Source organism: Capricornis sumatraensis, chromosome 4 (genome assembly GCF_032405125.1).
Source record: "Capricornis sumatraensis isolate serow.1 chromosome 4, serow.2, whole genome shotgun sequence".
NCBI lineage: Eukaryota > Metazoa > Chordata > Mammalia > Artiodactyla > Bovidae > Capricornis > Capricornis sumatraensis.
The window spans coordinates 156818585-156835681 of NC_091072.1; the positions used below are offsets into that span (position 1 = coordinate 156818585).

Consider the following 17097-nt stretch of genomic DNA (forward strand, 5'->3'; position numbering starts at 1 on the left):
AATTTGGAAAACTCACCAGTGGCCACAGGACTGGAAAAGGTCAGTTTTCATTCCAATCCCAAAGAAAGGCAATGCCAAAGAATGCTCAAACTACCGCACAATTGCAGTTATCTCACATGCTAGTAAAGTAATGCTCAAAATTCTCCAAGCCAGGCTTCAGCAATACATGAACCGTGAACTTCCTGATGTCCAAGCTGATTTTAGAAAAGGCAGGAGAACCAGAGATCAAATTGCCAACATCCGCTGGATCATGGAAAAAGCAAGAGAGTTCCAGAAAAACATCTATTTCTGCTTTATTGACTATGCCAAAGCCTTTGACTGTGTGGATCACAATAAACTGGAAAATTCTGAAAGAGATGGGAATACCAGACCACCTGACCTGCCTCTTGAGAAACCTATATGCAGGTCAGGAAGCAGCAGTTAGAACTGGACATGGAGCAACAGACTGGTTCCAAATAGGAAAAGGAGTGCGTCAAGGCTGTATATTGTCACCCTGCTTATTTAACTTCTATGCAGAGTACATCATGAGAAACGCTGGGCTGGAAGAAGCACAAGCTGGAATCAAGATTGCCGGGAGAAATATCAATAACCTCAGATATGCAGATGACACCACCCTTATGGCAGAAAGTGAAGAGGAACTAAAAGCCTCTTGATGAAAGTGAAAGAGGAGAGTGAAAAAGTTGGCTTAAAGCTCAACATTCAGAAAACGAAGATCATGGCATCTGGTCCCATCACTTCATGGGAAGTAGATGGGGAAACAGTGGAAACAGTGTCAGACTTTATTTTGGGGGGCTCCAAAATCACTGCAGATGGTGACTGCAGCCATGAAATTAAAAGATGCTTACTCCTTGGAAGGAAAGTTATGACCAGCATATGAAAAGCAGAGACATTACTTTGCCAACAAAGGTCCATCTAGTCAAGCCTATGGTTTTTCCAGTAGTCATGTATGGATGTGAGAGTTGGACTGTGAAGAAAGCTGAGCACTGAAGAATTGATGCTTTTGAACTGTGGTGTTGGAGAAGGCTCTTGAGAGTGCCTTGGACTGCAAGGAGATCCAACCAGTCCATTCTGAAGGAGATCAGTCCTGGGTCTTCTTTGAAAGGACTGATGCTGGGGCTGAAACTCCAATAGTTTGGCCACCTCATGTGAAGAATTGACTCATTGGAAAAGACTCTGATGCTGGGAGGGATTGGGGGCAGGAGGAGAAGGGGACGACAGAGGATGAGATGGCTGGATGGCATCACCGACTCGATGAACATGAGTTTGGGTAAACTCCAGGAGTTGGTGATGGACAGGGAGGCCTGGTGTGCTGCAATTCATGAAGTCTCAAAGAGTCGGACACGACTGAGTGACTGAACTGAACTGAAAACTAGGAAAAAAGACTTAAAAGTGTTTAAATGGCAATACTCCTCAAATTGTTCTATAGATTCAACATAATCTTCATCAAAATTCTAGTTGCCTTCTTTTTCTTTTCTTGTCTCAAAATGGACAAGCTGATCCGAAAATTTATTTGGAAATGCAAGGGACCCAAAATAGCCAAAATAATTTTGAAAAAGAAGATCAGGTTTGGAGGACTCACACTTCTTCATTTCAAACTTACTACAAAGATAGAGTAATCAAGATAGTGTGGTTCTAAATATGTCTAGGAGAGACATCCAGATCAACCGAATAGAGATGAGAGTCCAAAAATAAACCCATAGGGAATTCCCTGTCTGTTCAGTGGTTAGAACTCAGCACTTTCACTGCCGGGACCTGGGTTCCATCCCTAGTGGGAGAATTAAGGTCCCTCAGGTCAAAAATGAAAACAAACAAAAACCCCGAAAATAAACCCATATATTTTTTATAAGAACAACAAAGACAATTCAGCAAAGGAAAAACTGCCTTTTTAATAAATAGTAAGAAACGAATCGCCAGTCTATGTCCGATGCAGGATACAGCATGCTTTGGGCTGGTGCACTGGGATGACCCAGAGAGATGTTATGGGGAGGGAGGTGGAAGGGGGGTTCATGTTTGGGAAGGCATGTACACCCGTGGTGGATTCATGTCAATGTATGGCAAAACCAATACAGTATTGTAAAATAAAATAAAAATTAAAATTAAAAAAATAAGTAAATAAATAGTGTTGGAATCAGTTGCATATCTACATGCAACAGAATGGAGCTCGACCCTTAGCTCATATCATACACAGAAATGAACTCAAAACGGATGAAAGACCCAAGTGAAGAGTTAAAACTATGAAGCGTAAAATCATGAGAGTAACGTGCTCAGGAATTTGAGCTTTCTTATATGTGTGTATTATTTTGAATTATTTTGGAAGAGAGAGGTTTAATAAATGGTTTAACACACCTCCTCTTTGCTGTCTCTATGCCAGGCCCTGTGCCAGGGGACAGATTAATCTGCCGCAGTCCCTGCCCTCTGACAGCTGAAGTCTAGTGTGGTAGGTAGACACATACACGCTGACAGTTGTGGCACACTGTGCTAAGTGTCATTATGGAGTGGGGGTTTCTCAACCACAGCACTGGTGACATTTTGCACAGTCTTTTCTGTGGGAGGCTGTTTGGTGCATTGCAGGATATTTAGCAGGATTCCTGCTCTCTCACACTAGATGCCACTAGCACTCCCCCAATCAAGACAATCAACAATCTAGACAGTCTAGACATTTTTACTGTCCCTTGGGGAGTGAAATCACCCCGAGTTGAGGGCCACTGTTACAAGGTAAGCACAGTGAGGTTGCTTTTTTTGCTGGAGGGTGCCAGTGAAAATAACCTGGACCCTGAGAAGCCAGTACATTTTTTCCCAGTTACATCTTGGCTGTCTCTATTTGTCGGGGATTGGAGTCTCTTGGGGCCTCTGCAAGGTGTATTTAGCCTCTTTATTCTTTGCCTCCAGGCTGTGGTTGGCGCCATCAGAAAATTCCTAGAGGATACCCCAGACCTGCACCGAGTCTACAGCCACCATCCGCTCCTGCTCAGGTTGTTCCTGCTGCATCCAGAGCTGATGAGGAGGTTTGGGTACCGTGTCCTGGAACTTTGGTTCTCCTGGGAAGAGAACAGCTGTGAGGAGCTGGACGGTGTCCCGTCTGCTGGGCAGCCCACCCTTCCCGCCAGCGTAGCAGCCCTGTTTCACATACTCAGGAGCAGCCCCAGCATCCTACTCATTTTGCTAGTAGGTGACCACTTGCTCATTTCTACAGTCAGAGGTGGTGGGCCCTCTCTCTCTGGGAGCTGGTTTCCTGAGGTCAGGAGGCACTCACAGCTGCTTCTACCCATCTCTGGACTTATCAGTGTTTCCATGCTAGTAGGAGGTCTTTTCAGCTGGCAGGTGCCTGGTAAATCCATACCCTTTCCTAAGTCTGATGGATGTCTGCTCACTGAGAGATACGTGCCCCTCTAACCCTCAGGGGATATACTTCTGAAATGCTGACCTTTGTCACCATTCCTTCTCGCCTCCCTGTCTTAAGTATATTCTGTTAGCAAGGGTTTGATGTCACAGGGGACCCCTGGGGCATGTAGTGGCAGATGTCTGATTGGCAAAGGGACTCAGCCTCTTTTCTGTCATAACTCTCAAGATAATGTTACATGTGCAACACTCTTCTTTGGGCATACCCAGAATTTTTTTTTATCAGGAGTTTATTGCATATTCCAATGATTTTTTTGTGTGAAGTAAGACATTCCTATAATTTCTGTCAGGTTCATCAGTTAGATAAGGAAGCTGCTTGTATGCAGTTGATTTGATAGGGGCCACATTCATGCTTTGGCTCAAATTCTTCCTTGGATGAGGAAGAAAAGGGAATAAGGAATGGGTTAAAAACAAACCATTAGTGCATAAGGAAAGAAAACAAGATGGGACACAGAGTAGCAATGGACAGAGCTAAGATGCTGGATATTCTTTGCCAGATAAAGTATTCAGGGTCAGTTCCTCACACATAAGTAGTTATAAACCTTCGCTGACCTGTTGAGTTAGGGATCTGAATAGATCTAAGTCTTTCAAAACAGAAAAAATTCAGATCTTCTGAGGACGATACTAATCATAGTATCTTATTTTTGTTCTTTTTAAACAGAATAAGAAATAGTTTTAGAGAGATTTGCCCAAGGTCACAAGAGCTAAGATTAAAACCCAAATTTTGATTCCGTATTGTTTTTTCCAGTAAACTGAGCTAAATCTCAGGACAAGAGGGAAACCAACCCTGACTTAGGGTTTCACCTAATGAGAGAGCTGTTTGTTTGAGCACAGGGAAGAATTAGACCTAGTTCCTGGCCCATGGGCCAGTGAGGGACTCAGATACAACAAACCCCTAACAACTGAAAGAAGTCTTCTCTGAGCTTTGGTTTCCTTATGTCTAAAATGGAGATAACATGGGGATAAATGAAAGAATACATAGGAGCACTCATGGTATGCTGTACACGGTAGACTATCATTCACTGATTCCTTACTGACTCTGAACCAGATAAAGAATCTTAATCTCAGAAAGGCTTATTGAGGGCCTTCCCTTGTAGTACATTGGTTAAGAATCTGCCTTCCAATGCAAGGGATGCAGGTTTGAACCCTGCTTGAGCAACTAAAATCCCACATTACACCTGACAACTAAGCCACAACAAAGACATGATACAGCCAAATAAATAAACAGTTTTTTAAAAAAGGAAGACTTATTGAATTCTGAAGGTCATATAGCTAACAAAGGTCATGACCATGACCGGAGCCTAAATAATGAGTTTTTACTAAATTAGATCCTAGAAACATCAGAGTTAAGAAAGAAGAGCAAGGAACAACTTTGTTGTTTGTTCATGTGTATAATTCCTACCATTGTTTCCCAGCTTCTAACTGCAGGAGGGGAAAGAGTCTAAAAATACGTGTTGGTACAATTTCTGTTTCTGATATGGGCAATTAACAGCTGAAAACAAAGCTGTTAATTGCCACTCTTACCAACGGGTGGTCTTTCACATGGGTTGTTTATATGTAAAAAACAGTGATGTCATAGAAGCTCTGTTTGTTCCCTGCTTGGGCCATGTCCCTCTGGTCGGCCCAGTCCCAGAGTTCTGGACGACTCTGGACAGGAGAGGCTTCAGAGGGGGCCATGCTCCACCCAGAGCCTCCTCACTGACCCATAGGGTGGGGTGCACCCCTTCCCCTGGCATTCATCACAGTGCCCCCTCCGTTTGGCACTTTGAACGTTCACTAACTTAGGTTTCTAAGAGACCGGCTTTGGCAGTCAGGCAGCCATGTGCTGGTGAAGGAGCAGAACTAGGAAACTAGTTTGGCTGTGGGTCCTGTGACCTCAGACAAATCACACCTCATCTGGCTTCAGCCTCACACTCTATAAAGTAAAACAGTTGATGGAAATGAACTGAGATTCCCTTTAGCCTTCTTATTCTGAGAGCCTCTCCTGCCAAAAATGTTTTCTGAGTCTCTGTGTGTATGTGTATGTAAGTGCTGCGTCCAACTCTTTGCAACCCCATGGACTGTAGCCCAACCAAGCTCCTCTGTCCATGGAATTTTCTAGGCAATAATACTGGAGTGGGTTGCCATTTCCTATTCCAGGGGATCTTCCCAACCAAGTCCCTATAAGGTAACAAAGATGAAGCCAACCTCATCCCTGCCCTTCCTTATATCATAGTGGCTATAGAATTTATAATGCCCCTGCTTTCTTGACAGGCAAACTAGTTAATCTGCCTCAGCGTGCTGATTTGAATAACTGGAGTGACACCTACTAGGAAAAATTATCATGAAGATACAGATAATGTATAAACAAACATGTAACTACAGTTTAAACACAGAACAATACCTGACATTATTAGGTCCTGATTGAGTGATTGCTATTGATGTTGTCAATAAAAATTAATCAATAGTCTATCTCAGAAGGAAATGGCAAATTTATTTGAGCCAACCCGAGAATTATAACCTGGTAGACAGTCTTTCAGAAATCTCTGAGGGGAATTCCCTGGCAGTCCAGTGGTTAGGACTCAGTGCTTCTGCTATAGGGAGCACAGGTTCCATGCCTGGTCCAGGAACTAAGATCTTGCAAACCATGTGGTGTGGCCAAAAAAATAAATTAAGAAAGTAAAATAAAAAGCTCTGAGGACTGTTCTGCCCATAAGAGGTCAAAGCACAGTGATTTAAGTTTTTGAGACAAATGGTTAAATGACATATTATTGATCGTTTACACAATTTAAATCTATACATACAAAGGTAGTAGTGGATCACAGGTCATCATGGTCCCTTGCAGAGTTAGGAAGGAAGTTATCCCCTAAAGACTTATGAGTTGTGACCCTTGATGAGATTGAGAAAGAATGTTATCTCCTAAGGAGGTCTGGTTAATTCAGATGCACAATACACTATAAAAGGGGAGGAAGAGGCCCAACCTAGCAAAGAAAAATTTTATGTTTAAATGTTTCTCATTGTGCCATAAAATATGAATTATTTCATTAGTATTATAGTTGTTTCTCTGGCAGCTGTGGGGGTTTTTAGAGAACTAAGCACAGACGTCCCTGTGCTACCCAGTGATCAGCACATCTGGGCTTGTCTGGCCAGTTGCCTGGAATCATGGTTCTGTGTGTCAGGAGCTAGGAGTCTGTGTGTGACACTGGTTTCGTGGCACCCAGCCCCCTCTGCCTTGTCCAAAGGAATTGACCTGTTTGAGCTGGCAGATGCCAGGAACTCTCAATGGGATAGTCTGGTGTAGCTTCTGCTGACTTCCCCTTTAACATATACTTATTAACTCTGAAAGCAAATAAAAAGCAATGTTCTTTCCAGCCTTCTGAAACCCAGGCCTTTACTCCTTGGGGCAGAAATAGCCAGATGCCATGGTGGAGACGGGGCCTGGTCTGGTCCTTGCTTCTCTTCCTGTGTCCTGAATCTGTCCTAACCCATCCTGTCCTTGCCCTGTGACATCTCCACCCCCACCCTCTTCTCCCTTAAGGCACACTCAGGTCCCTGCTTCTGAAATAACCTCTTCCTGGCCCTTGTACTTCCATGTGCAAGAGAGGGGCATCCTGGAAAGTAGAAAGAGCTCTGGGCTTGGAGTTGGGAGTGTGTTAGTCACTCAGTCGTGTCTGACTCTTTGTGATCCAAGTCCTACCCTTGGGACTGTAGCCTGTCAAGCTCCTCTGTCCATGGGATTCTCTAGGCAATGATACTGAAGTGGGTAGCCATTCCCTCTCCAGGGGATCTTCCTGACCCAGGGTCTTCTGTATTGTAGGCAGATTCTTTACCATCTGAGCCACCAGGGATTCAGATCCTTACTGTGCCACTTACTAGTTTATCTGAGCTTTGGCACATCACACAATCTCTCTGAGCCTGTTTTTTCCCGTTTAGGATGGACTTGTTTGACAGGATGATGCATGGTAGGTCCTGAGTGAGTGCTTCCTTCCCCAGTTCTGTGACAGCATCATTTGGGGCTCTTCTCCAGCCCCTCTTCACTGCTCAACTGTCCCCAGCTATAATGCCCTCTGAGCTCTGGCTTCCTTCTCTCCTGCTCAGGACCTCATCTGTTCCAGTCCCGTGGACATAGCCCGCAGGGTACTAGTCGTACTGAAGACCTTTCTGAGGAGGAATGAAGATGTCCAAGTGGGCGGTCTCATCCGAGGCCACTTCCTGATGATCCTACAGCATCTGCTGATGGAGCATGGGTCCTCCCCCTCAGGAGGTCAGCCTGTAGCTGCTGGAGGCATGTTTAGACCTGAAGGAAGGTCACTCAGGAGTGGACATCTCTACTGTGATGAGATCTGCTCTGGGAGAGAGTCAGAGTTTTCTCTGCAAAAGAAAAGTCAGGCCAGTGGGGCATCAAGTGAGAAACTTTTATCTCCTCCTCTTGTGGGAGAGTGGGTGTTCAACATACTTGTGTGTGTGTATGTGTGTGTGTCTGTGGTTTGAGTGTGCTTATGTTTCATGTCTGCATGGGTGGGTGTGTTTGATGCATGCATGCCTATCCCCACCCTGCACAGCATGTGCTCAGAGCTATTTGTCACAAGAATGGCGGCCCCCAGTTGGGAAGAAAGAAGTGGTGAATGTTGGGGAGGTGAGGGAGGCAGCAACAGCCAGCAGGGGCAAGGGAGGGGGTGGATCTGTGATGGATTGGAGCTCTTGGTGAGATCTAAAAGGATGGTTTCCAAATCTGGAATGGGACTTCCTGGAGTCACAGAAGCTTGATATTTGGTATAGTGTGAAAGGCTAGGATTAGTCTGTTTTTTTCCTACTCTTAGAGAGTTGAACTTTAAAATTTTCAAGCAATTAAGAAGAAGTGGGTGGAGAACTATGGCTCACTTGGTCCAGTTCTATTGAGCACGGGGGTTTGGAGGCATGTTTAAGGGGATCTCAGTTCAGTTCAGTTCAGTCGCTCAGTCGTGTCCACTCTTTGCGACCCCATGAACTGCAGCATGCCAGGCCTCCCTGTCCATCACCAACTCCTGGAGTTTACCCCAACTCATGTCTGTTGAATTGGTGATGCCATCCAACCATCTCATCCTCTGTTGTCCCCTTCTCCTCCTGCCCTCAATCTTTCCCAGCATCAGGATCTTTTCCAAATGACTCAGCTCTTCGCATCAGGTGGCCCAGTGAGGCGTTGGATTTTCAGCTTCAACATCAGTCCTTCCAGTGAACACCCAGGACTCATCTCATTTAGGATGGACTGGTTGGATCTCCTTGCAGTCCAAGGGACTCTCAAGAGCCTTCTCCAACACCACAGTTCAAAAGCATCAATTCTTCAGCTCTCAGCTTTCTTTATAGTCCAACTCTCACATCCATATATGACTATTGGAAAAACCATAGCCTTGACTAGACGGACTTTTGTTGGCAAAGTAATGTCTCTGCTTTTTAATATGCTGTCTAGGTTGGTCATAACTTTCCTTCCAAGGAGTAAGCATCTTTTAATTTCATGGCTGCAGTCACCATCTGCAGTGATTTTGGAGCCCCAAAAAATAAAGTCAGCTACTGTTTCCCCATCTGTTTGCCATGAAGTGATGGGACCAGATGCCATGATCTTAGTTTTCTGAATGTTGAGCTTTAAGCCAATTTTTTCACTCTTCTCGTTCACTTTCATCAAGAGGCTCTTTAGTTCTTCACTTTCTGCCATAAGATTGGTGTCATCTGCATATCTGAGGCTATTGATATTTCTCCCGGCAATCTTGATTCCAGCTTGTGCTTCTTCCAGCCCAGCGTTTCTCATGATGTACTCTGCATAGAAGTTAAATAAGCAAGGTGACAATATACAGCCTTGACGTACTCCTTTTCCTATTTGGAACCAGTCTGTTGCTCCATGTCCAGTTCTAACTGTTGCTTCCTGACGTGCATACAGGTTTCTCAAGAGGCAGGTCAAGTGGTCTGGTATTCCCATCTCTTTCAGAATTTTCCACAGTTTATTTTGATCGACACAGTCAAAGGCTTTGGCATAGTCAATAAAGCAGAAATAGATGTTTTTCTGGAACTCTCTTGCTTTTTCCATGATCCAGCGGATGTTGGCTATTTGATCTCTGGTTCCTCTGCCTTTTCTAAAACCAGCTTGAACATCTGGAAGTTCACGTATTGCTGAAGCCTGGCTTGGAGAATTTTGAACATTACTTCATTAGTGTGTGAGATAAATGCAATTGTGTGATAGTTTGAGCATTCTTTGGCATTGCCTTTCTTTGGGATTGGAATTAAAACTGACCTTTTCCAGTCCTGTGGCCACTGCTGAGTTTTCCAAATGTGCTGACATATTGAGTGCAGCACTTTCACAGCATCATCTTTCAGGATTTGAAATAGCTCAACTGGAATTCCATCACCTCCACTAGCTTTGTTCATTGTGATGCTTCCTAAGGCCCACTTGATTTCACATTCCAGGATGTCTGGCTCTAGATGAGCGATCACATGATCGTGATTATCTGGGTCGTAAAGATCTTGTTTGTATAGTTCTTCTGTGTATTCTCTTCTCTGTGCCACTTCTTCTTAATATCTTCTGTTAAGCGGATCTGGAGGAGCTGAATCCGTCCTTTTCAGGGAAGGAGAAGCCACAACTAAGTGATAATAGTGTTTAAGAATCATGAGATTTCTTGGAAACCCATAGTGGAAAGACTTTGAACCTTGGATTCAGATTTGGGTTCAAGTCCTGGCCCTGCCAGTGGCTGTGAGACCTGGGAGATGTCATTTAGCCTCTTTGGGCCTCAGTTTTTTTAACTATAAAATAGAAATGACAGTCCTTGCTTCCCATGATTTTAAAGAGGATTAAGTGAAATAATGAATTCTCTTACCCAACCCAGAGTTGGCACTCAGTCTGTCAGTTGCCCCTTTTCCAAATAAAGAAGACAGAAAGTAGGGGTAAATCCCAATGAACTGTTTACTGCTGGTTGGGTGGTGGTGGTGATCTGTCTGTCATTCCCCTTGACCAGCTCTCCTTGTTCCTAACAGCCTCTGGGAACCTGCCTTTGCTGTTGAACCTCCTCTCCTTAGTGCAGCTGAGGAATGAGTCAGAGCAAGAACTGGACAGCATGGCCATGAAGCTGCTTCACCAAGGTGCTCTGGAACAGTGCCTGAGGGCCCAGGGCGGGCTGTGGGTCGGCCCTTATAGCACTGGCCTTGCTCCTTTCCTCCACCCTTTCACCTTATGGAAGAAGCTGGTGGGTCAGTCTATTCCTGTGGGCTTCTTTCTCTTTTTTTGAGTAGAGAGAGGTTTATTGCAGGGCCATGTAAGAATGGGGACTCATGCCCCCCACAAACCCAGACTCCCTGAAGGATTTCAACAAAGCATTTTTAAAGGCAACGTGAGGGAGGAGGGTAGCAGGGTATGCGATCAACTCACGCACAGTTCTCTGACTGGCTGATCACCTATAGGCTTCTTGATAAAGGACCTTCCAGATCTTCTGCTCGTCCTCTGGGGATGTTTGGAAAACAAAAACCAAAACAAATCACTGTGACAAGCTCCAGAATCAAGAAGGCCTGATTTTGTTCTCAGCTTAGTCACTAGTTATGGAACCTTGGGCAGCCTCTAGCCTTTGTGAGCCTTTGGTTCCTCATTAGTAAGATAACAGTGTGTACTGATTTAGGGTTGATGTAAGGAGTAACTTTAAGTGTAGAATGCCACAAGGTACTTGGCACAGAGTAGGCCTTCAGTGGGTACTGTCTATGTATCCTTCATTTTTCCTGGCACAAGCTGTTCTCCACCTCACCCTGCAGCTGACTCAGGATCTGATGATCCAGTTCACAGATCTCTAGGCCTTTCCTCTCCCCATACCCCAAACCTTATTAGGCTCTTTTACTGCTCGCTGATGCAGCCACCAGTTCATAGGCAGCACCCTCAAGGCAGCACCCTCAGGAAGATTTGTTGAGGAAAGCTTGAAATTATTAGGAAAAAAGGTGTGTCTCCAGTCCCTGTGGAATGTCGTGTCCTCTGGCCACAGGGTAGTATGGTTTTTCCCTGCCTGGAGCCCAGATCTCCTCATGAGAAGATCAGTGTCCAGCCTGGCCTGGTGCTGGTCATTGCCTGCCTATCTTATCAGGTGGCACTCAGCCAGGAGGGAGGTTTGTGTGTGACAGAAACAGCTGTCAACAGGGCCTCTAACAGGGAGACATAGCAGACTGAAGCATATTTGTGAAATGAGTATGTGTTTACATATAACCCTGAATAGTTTTATTGGAGAGCATTGAGGGTAGAGGACTGTGGTTCAGGGGTGGGGCTGTGGTTGGGAGGGGCCTGGTTGTCTGGTTGATCATGAGCCATGTAAAGTCAAGTGTAATATGGCTGCCAAAAAAGTGAATGGAGACTTAGGTAGGTTTATATCTAGGATGGTAGGGGCAGGGGAGCAAGGACTGGTAATGCCCAGGAGGAAACGGTTGTGCTCTGCAGATGTCTACCCCACAGTGTTGTAACCACTCTGATGAGGCAGGTGGAGTACGAGGAGGCGTTTAACCTTACCTTGAGAGATTAAGGGAGAATTCATGAGGGAGGTGAACTTTGAGCTGAATCTTGATTGCTGAATCGGAGGAAAGGTGTTAGCTAGATGGAGGTGGTATGAGAGAGAGAATGTGGCAAGTTTAGGGAACTGCACATTGATAGCTACAGACCTCCTTTGGGAAGGTGGTGAGTGCCTGTTGCTGGAAGAATTCAGAGACTTGATCGTCTTTCTGCTGATGGTGGCAAGTTGGCCTACGTAACCTCTGCAGACTCTGCAACCTGGAGTCTGGTTGGCACAAGGGCTGTCAGAGGCTGCCTTTTGATCTCCTAAACTTGTGCCGTCTGTTCGTACACGCACTGGTGGGCTGCTTGCCTGATGTTTGTTCCTATGGAGAGTGTGAACATGTTTTTGGGTTTGTCACTGCTTCTTTCCATTTGCAGTAACATCAGGGACACCAGGTTTGTTCCTGATCCCTAAGATTGACAAATGAAATTAGCCAGTTGAGGGCCATTAGCTGTAAGAAGTGTGAGTGCTAAGTGCTGGGGCTCCCTAGGACTCTGATCTCTTGCAGTGAGCAAGCTGTGTGGGACATGCAGCCCCGCTGACTCGGACATCCTGCAGCCCTCCTTCAACTTCCTGTACTGCAGCCTTCACCAGACCACGCTGGGCAGTCAGAGGAGAGGTACTGGGGCCCAGGCTGGCACAGAGAAGAGGAAGGGAGGGTGCTGGGCAGTGTCTGTGGCTCTTGCTGCCCTGTTCTTCCATCTTAAATAAATCAGGGTGTGTGTGTGGCTGGAATGGATGGTCATAAGGTCCTTTCTGGTTCTGATAACCTTTGGCTCCGAAACGAAGCTGGGAGCCTCCAGGTGACCCTTTTGTTCATTCACAGAGCATATGTGGAGCACCTTCTGGGTACTAATTGAGCACTACCTGCTCTTCCCAACCCTCTGCAGCCGCTGCAGTGCTTCTGAGTAGCACGACCCTGATAGAGCTTCTGGAGAAGATGCTGGCCCTGACCTGGGCTGAGGAGGGCTCTCCCAGGACCGGGCTCCTCTGCTCCGCCTGGCTGCTCACTGCCTCCTTCTCTGCCCAGCAGCACAAAGGCAGTCTTCAGGTTAGTCTCTAACCCCTGTAGCTTTGGGGCATGGGTGTCACTCAAAGGAACGATGAAGATCCGAGTTCTGGTCTCAGCTCTGTGGCTTATTACCTATGTAACCTTAGTGAAGTATTTACCTCTTTGAGCTTCAGTTTCCTTGCCTACAAAACAGGAGAGTAACATGCAAGGCTGTTGTCAGGTTGATTTACATTGATCCATTTAGCACACATGGATCACCTCCATTCCAGGAGGTACTTTAGGAACAGAGGAATAAAAAATGAATACAGTATACACCCCACACTTGGGGAACTTGTGTTGTAATCTTTAAGAAAAGGCTTGAAAGGTAAGTATTCTGTGCCAGGCAAGGGGGAGAGCATGCTAGCAAAGAGAATGAGATGAGCACAGGCCTGAAGTTGCACAAGACATGATTTATGTATTTGAAGAGTGGTGAGGTATCGCAGTGGCAGGGTGTAGGGAGTGGATTGTCCAGCTGAATGGGAAGGCAGAATCCAACCCATGATCCTGGAGTGGTAGGTGGTAAGCTGTGACGTGCCATACACATGGGAGCTGTCATGTGACTGTTTGAGAAGGTGATGCGGGGAACGGAAGCACATGGGCTTACCCACAGCGCGCCTCCTGTCCTCTCGGCCCCTCCCCCTTGTATGACCTTGGCATCCTAGGGCCCTGCATGGGCTCCTCTGTGGGCTGCTCCACTTTTGAGTGTTTCCCCTAAGGCTGGCTACTCCTGGTGGATGTAAACCATTGCCTAGCCCTTGAGGTATCCTCTCACTGTGCCCAGCTCTGTGCCAGCCTAATGCCAGGCACTCACTCACTGGTATAGAATTGAAGTGAGTTTTAAAATTTTGGCTTCTAGACTTTCAGTAAACCGGCAGATCTACAGCATAGCATATCCTCAGGTAGTTTCCAGTGGGGTCAACTTGGGACAGGAACCTCTCTGCTTTTCTCTGTTGGGCCCACCCCTGCCCCTGCAGCTACCTGCCTGGATGGAAGCCTGCACCATGTCATCAGTTCTGCCCTGGCCCTCAGCTCACACCCAGCCAATCACCTAATTGCCTCTCCTCCAAGTCCTCCCCTCTGCCCTCACTCAGGCCTGGTCATTAATCCTCACCACCAAGGCGGCCTGTTGACAATCTGCCGGCTCCAGCCTCTCTGTCCCCCTGCCTTTATATCCCCACGGCACCGTCTATCCACACTTCCCCTCTGCCCACTCTCCTTCAGCACCTTTCTGTTCTCTTCATGGCTGCTGAGACCCTTCCTACTAGGCCCCTCTGCAGCCTTACTTCCTGTCATTCTGCCCTCCTCTTCAGAGCACGTGCTTGCTCTTCTCCCAGTTCACTGTGCTCTTTCACATCTCCATACCTTGTTTTGTTTGTTTCTGGTTGATTTTTAGTAGCTATTATTTTTTGGACAGTTTTAGATTTACCAAAAAATTGAGCAGATAGCACAGAACTTGCACACAGCTTCCTCTATTAACAGATTAGTATGGCATCTCAATATCTTTATACAAGTTGGTTCTTCTGCCTAGAATCTGCCAATTCCACCAGCCAACAAGCATTTTTGAGGAATTGCTTTGTGCAAAACTGTGATAGATCCAAGTGGAAGAGAAGCTGCCTGGAGGCAGCTCATGTTCTGGGTAAGGAGAGCAGAGCACACTCACAGCTTTGAACCTGTTGCCTAAACTAACCCCTCAGTTTGGTCACTGCTTTGACGTCAAAGAGCACATTCACAGTGCTGATCCTCAGCTGTTCTTCACAATGGCTCTGGCAGGAGTGAAAGCAGGTTCCCGTTTCACAGGTGAAGGACGTAAGACAGGCTGAGAGAGGTGCAGGGCAGTGACTTGTCCACAGCCACTCAGCTGGCAAGTGGCAGAGCCAGGATTTTGAATCTGGGCCATCTGACTCCAGGTCTGAGTTAGGTGGATGGTGGGCTGAGATAGAGACGGACCTACAAATAAGGCTGGGATCAGTTCCTCCCTGGTGCAGATGCTCTCTGAGGATGGGGGAAATTTGGGAGAAGCAGGGTTCTCCAGGTCTGGGTTTGATTTTCCTCCTCAAGCTCCTGAATCCAGGTGAGGTTCACAAGACCCTGTGTGGCCTTTTCTGTCCTTCTGGGTATGTGTATGAAGGTACGTGAGATACTGTGGCAGGTTATTTTCTCCCCAGGCTCCCAGAAAGTGGGGGTTATGCCTTTACCCCATGCTCTGCCAGGTTCATCAGACGTTGTCCGTGGAACTGGACCAAGTACTGAAGGCCCTCAGCGTCCCGAAGAGAAAGGCTGCACTGCTGTCAGGTGTGGGGCAAGGGCCTCCAGCAGGGAGAAGAGAGACCTTTCCCCTAGATCCTGAGATGGGACCACCCCCCGAGACCAGCCTGTGGTCACCCCACTATATCTCCATGGTCTTCCCCCTGGAACAGAGCTGGGCACAGGGAGGTGGGGAATGAGACAGGAACTGGGTGTAAGGAGTTTCCTGCTTTCAGCTGCCATCTTACGCTTCCTGCGGACAGCCCTGCAACAAAACTTCTCCTCTGCCCTGGTTGCCCTACTGCCCTCAGGGGCCCAGTCACCTCCAGCCCCTGAGGACACTGTCCTAGCTCCGCTGGGAACATCACAAGTGCTGTCCCTGGTCATCGGACTGCAGAACCTCCTGGTGCAGGTAAGGCCCTTGCCAAGTGGGACCCTGGCAGTGGAGCCTGCCTCTCCCAGGATGACGGCAGGAAGGGGTAACTGCCTGTCAAGATCCTGGTATTCCCACCAAGGCCTGGAGAGTAGATTGATTGGTTTTAAAGTTACAGTGACAGAAACAAAACTCAAATTGTCCCATAGCTGAGAAGTCCAGGGGCCAAAACTGGCTTTAGGCACATCTGGGATCCCAGAGGCTCAGACAGTGTCATCAGAGCTCTATCTCTCTGTCTCCTGGCTCTGCATTTCTCTCAGCTTTCTTCTCATGGGATGGCAGGATAACCTAGAACAACTGTTAGCCTATATCCTTCTGGCAGAAAGAAAGTTTCTCTTTCTCAGTAGCCCCCAGAATTGAGTCTCATGAGCCTGGCTTGGTAATGTGCTAGTCACTCTGCTTGAAACACGGGGTGCTCTGATTGGCCTGGCTTGTGCCTCTCATGAAGGATGGGGCATATGGTCAACTCTCTGTAACTCACACGGACTGAACATAAGAGAGGAGTGTTTCTGCAAAATAAAATTGTTCTCAGAAGAAGGAGGAATGGATCCTGGACAAGCAAAAAGTCGCTAATCTTGAGTACCTGGGAAGAAGGTTGGACGTGCCCAACTCTTAACTGGTTAAGAGTTAATTTTTGATTGGAGAAGGAGAAAGGACACAAGGCCTAGACTTAGGGGTTGTTAGGGAGAATGTTTCCCCTGTTATGCATTTCATTAAGATATTCACCACTTTTTTGTGCTAACTCAGTGCTTAGCACTCATTAGATACTCTGTACTCATATCTCATCAAACCCTCTTAGCAACCCAAGTAATCTTTTTATCCCCACTTAGCAAAATTAAGTAACCTTGGCCAGGATCCTGCAGATGGTAAGTAGCCAAGCAAGTATTCAAACCCAGATCTGCCTCCTAACTTAACCTCCAGGTTGCTGTGTTCCAAAGGATAGCATGAGGCGAACATAGGATTTTTTTTGTTGGTTTGTTACGTTAAAAAAAATCAGTCTTATTGAGATATAACTTACATGTAGTAAAATTCACTGATTTAAGTGTAATTAGATGAGTTTTGACAAGTAGATACAGTTTAGTGAAGTGAAGTGAAGTGTAGTTGCTCAGTCGTGTCCGACTCTTTGCGACCCCACAGACTGTAGCCTACCAGGCTTCTCTGTCCATGGGATTTTCCAGGCAGTAGTACTGGAGTGGATTGCCATTTCCCCCTCCAGGGGATCTTCCCAACCCAGGGCTCGAACCTGGGTTTCCCGCACTGTAGACAGACGCTTTACCGTCTGAGCCACCAGGGAAGTCTTACAGTTCACAGTTTTGTGACCACCACCACAATTGTGGTATGGGTTTCCAGCACCACAAAAAGCCCCCATGTATTGCTTTGTAGTCAGTCCCCTCCCCATCCCCGACCCTTGGCAAACACTGATCTGCTTTCTGGCACTACAGTTG

The 17097-nt window shown here is 46.5% G+C and overlaps 1 protein-coding gene across 1 annotated transcript in view; it reads left to right on the forward strand.

Moving 5' to 3' along the window:
* MEI1 (meiotic double-stranded break formation protein 1) overlaps nt 1-17097 on the forward strand; it is a 56539-nt gene that overhangs the window by 33478 nt on the left and 5964 nt on the right. The window contains exons 20-26 of the mRNA XM_068971840.1: nt 2890-3165; nt 7477-7642; nt 10378-10482; nt 12433-12543; nt 12815-12975; nt 15186-15267; nt 15456-15631. Coding sequence (XP_068827941.1) covers nt 2890-3165; nt 7477-7642; nt 10378-10482; nt 12433-12543; nt 12815-12975; nt 15186-15267; nt 15456-15631 — 1077 coding nt within the window. The remainder of the gene's footprint in view (nt 1-2889; nt 3166-7476; nt 7643-10377; nt 10483-12432; nt 12544-12814; nt 12976-15185; nt 15268-15455; nt 15632-17097) is intronic.